We start from the raw sequence: 3,473 nt of genomic DNA, 5'->3' as shown, positions 1-3,473 counted from the left end.
TGCTCCAACAGCAACATTTCACGCTAACTAAAGTTTGAAAGATGGAATCGCGAAGAACAGGACCTTTAATAGAAATATGCTAATAACTGCACCCTTTTTGTTATTAAAAAATGGCTAAACTGCCATTTATAAAATAAGCTCGTCTTGACAAAAGTCTATGACACCTAAGACTCCACAACACTTAGTTTGAACGTCAACTAACAGATGATTATGATGGTATTATCAACATCTTCAGTTCAAAACTCAGCCAACTCCGCCTTGTTAACGACATAGGCTTAACCCATGAATGATAGCCTACAAGGTAAGGTAAGTTGTTGCATCATGGATAAGTTATGCAATATTTGCATGTGTGAGCAAGTAATGCTGAAATGTAAATAAGCATAGGCCAACTGCATTAGAAATGGCAGGTTGTATGCCAAGGGAAGTTTATGATGGTATTATCAACATCTTCAATTCAAAACTCAGTCAACTCCGCCTTGTTAACGACATTCCGTAAGCCATGATGATAGTGTAGCACCCGCAATAGTTAATTGCGGTAGGCAGATTTATTTATTTTTTGTCGTGTGGGCCACTAGGTTCGACTAGGGAGCCTGAGTTAACTGTGATTTAGAAATATGTACAGATAAGATGAATCAGAACTTCTTTTGATGTCAGCCGACTATTTACTATTTGAAATGTAAAGATAAAGAAATAAATTTGTTGTAAACAGTCAATGAGAACAATTACAAGAAAAATAACAAATGAAATGAACAATATACCGGTATGAAAAAATATACAAAAGTTAGATCTAAAAAAAAACTATAGGTGCACCTTTGTAAATAACACACACTTATTTGTATGTCAATTAAATTCTGTTCACATTCATTCAATAGTTTGGTATGAGTACAAAAATCAGAATGTGTATCAGAAAAAATTCTCAAAGTCAATGAAATTTGAGCTCAACAGTCCTGAGTTTTCCTTCCAATAAATGTTAGTTTTGTCTCTCCTCAAAAAAACAGTTAAGGAAAACAGTTCACTGGGGGAAAAAACAAAGTCCAGTCTTGTTGCGTGAAAGCGCAAGAAAAGAATAAGGGAAAAATAGCCCTTTAAACTCAATCCAGGAAGATTTTAATCACTCAGTCTCAAGTGATAGGAAAAATGGAGAAAGTGTGAGTGAAGATCCCACCTCAAATTGGAAGAAAATAGAGTTCACGATATAGGGCTTAGGCCTACTCAATCAGATGGTCTAGGGTCCAGATCCATGGGGGCTCGCCATCAAAGGGAATATCCAGAAATGTTTCAACAGGAACAAAAAACCTGACCTGTATTTTAGGTCAAAATGATAATACAATTATTTTGATTTCAATCTTCTTACTTCTGAGAGAAATAACAATATTAAGACAGCGGAGAGCTGCATTATTGTCTCGTTATAGCAATAATAACCCAAATAAAATTACATATATAACATTCACATAAAGGAAGTCAAGATAAAACTCAAATTAAACCATATATACATTTAAATAAACTCAAGACTACACTTAAAACACATGCTTTCTATGATTTCGTCACACAGTTAATGTCACATGTAAACACATTTACTGATCGCTGATCTCATTTCAACCATATACATACAAAAAACATTAACACTCACCAAATCCTTGTTTAGTGATAACTTCTATAACTTCAAATATTTGGGCTCAAAATACCGATGTTCAAACAAAAACAGCCACAGGACCTCTGCTCTAACACTTCTCAAAATGGAGGATTCAATTCTCCCTCTGCCTGAGAGCATGTTCTAGAAAGAGCAGGCTTAAAGGGGCAGTACTCTATTTTCACATACATGACAAAACCAAATGAAAAGCTCAAAAATAAATTAAAACACATAGAAAAACAATTTCTTTTCACTTCTTTCTTTCAGAAATGTTTCTTTTGCTTGTTTTTGTAATCAAACAAATTATGAGATTTTAATAAAATCAACATAAATGAATTAAATCACTATTGTGCATTATGTATTGTATCTCTTGTCACTATGTAGCTAAATCACCTGTGCTACACCCTCCCTTCCAGAATCTATGCACGTCCCGTTGCATTAGCTCTTATTGGCTGGGATGTAATTGGCACATCAAATGTTGGGGGTAAGGGTGCTTCAGCAAGGTTAAGCCCATTTAGAGAGTTTGTAAAGGCAGTGGTTAGGCCATGGAAAAGTGCTTGGGCAACAGATACTAGCGGGTTTCCCAATTCTCTATACTGCAGTCTTTCGGGCTTTTCTCTTTGCCTTTGTGAACGTCTTATTAAACATTCTGGCTCTTGAGACAGTTCAATCCTTTTAGCGTTGGACGAACTATCCACTGGTATTTCAGTTTCCTCTCCGATTTCCACTTCATTACCATTTTGCTCTTCCTCAGCTGGACTTTCAGGTAAGTTTCCACTTAGCTGATTCTCTGACAATTCATCTTCTTCTAGCATTTTATCTGATTCAGTCAACTGATTCATAATATCAGGCATTTGAGTGTGTGAATTATCCAAGCATGCCTCATGTCCAGCAGGATCCATCACCACTGGAAGATGCTCATCACCAGGAGCTATTGAAGGTACTTGAGGATCACATCCTACGGGAAGATGCAAAGTAGGTGTTAAAGTAGCCGATGCTTCTCCATGAGACTTTTCAACGGTAGGGATTGTCAGCCAATACTCTGGAACTTCATCTTCCATTGACTCAGTGTTTTCTTCTGCACCATTCTCATCAGAATTTTCATCTCTGGACTGTTGACGTGTTCTAGGCTTTGAAACAGGTTTTGGTGAATTAGACACCATTTCACTTGCCACAGGGAGAAATCCACAGGGAAGCAGAAGATCTCGATGCAAGGTACGCACTGATCCTTCTTTTCCTTCAGGTCTTACTGTGTATACTGGAAGTTCACCAGCCCGACGTACTACAATGTAAGCAGATGGTTCCCATTTATCAGCTAGTTTGTGTTTTCCTCGCAAACGGACTTGTCGCACTAAGACTCTATCACCAATTTCCAAGGTAGACTCAACAACATGCTTGTCGAACCTCATCTTGTTCCTATCAGCATTCTTGAGTGCATTGCGAGTAGCAATTTGATAACTCTCCTCAAGGTGCTTTTTAAGGTTTGACACATATTGGGAGTGTGACAGTTGCTTGGAGGTGATGGGTAGGCCAAAAGCTAGATCAATGGGTAGTCGGGGCTGCCTCCCAAACATCAGTTCGTAAGGGGTGAATCCTGTGACATCATTCTTCGTACAATTGTACGCGTGGACGAGAGGTTTAACAAAGTCATGCCAGTGAGTTTTCTGTACGTCACTCATGCTACCTAGCATATTCAAAAGTGTTCTGTTAAATCTCTCCACAGGATTACCACGTGGATGATAGGGTGTGGTCCTTCCCTTTTTAATCCCGGAGATGGCACAGAGCTCTTTAATAGTGTGTGACTCAAAATCGGGACCCTGGTCACTATGTAACCTTTCTGGGA

The 3,473-nt window shown here is 38.2% G+C and overlaps 1 protein-coding gene across 1 annotated transcript; it reads right to left on the bottom strand.

Annotated features, from left to right (window-relative positions):
• Nucleotides 1-571: 571 nt before the first annotated feature.
• Nucleotides 572-3,187, bottom strand: LOC137083677 (uncharacterized). The gene is made up of 2 exons (XM_067449620.1): nt 1,631-3,187; nt 572-1,301 (listed from the first exon to the last, which is right to left on the bottom strand). The coding sequence occupies exon 1, from the start codon at nt 3,037-3,039 to the stop codon at nt 2,050-2,052; it is 990 nt and encodes a 329-aa protein (XP_067305721.1). The 5' UTR covers nt 3,040-3,187; the 3' UTR covers nt 572-1,301; nt 1,631-2,049.
• Nucleotides 3,188-3,473: the final 286 nt, after the last annotated feature.

Source organism: Pseudorasbora parva, chromosome 7 (assembly GCF_024679245.1).
Source record: "Pseudorasbora parva isolate DD20220531a chromosome 7, ASM2467924v1, whole genome shotgun sequence".
NCBI classification, from domain to species: Eukaryota; Metazoa; Chordata; class Actinopteri; order Cypriniformes; family Gobionidae; genus Pseudorasbora; species Pseudorasbora parva.
The sequence above is the reverse complement of the archived record's forward strand: the minus strand, read 5'-3'. Positions and strand labels throughout refer to the sequence as shown.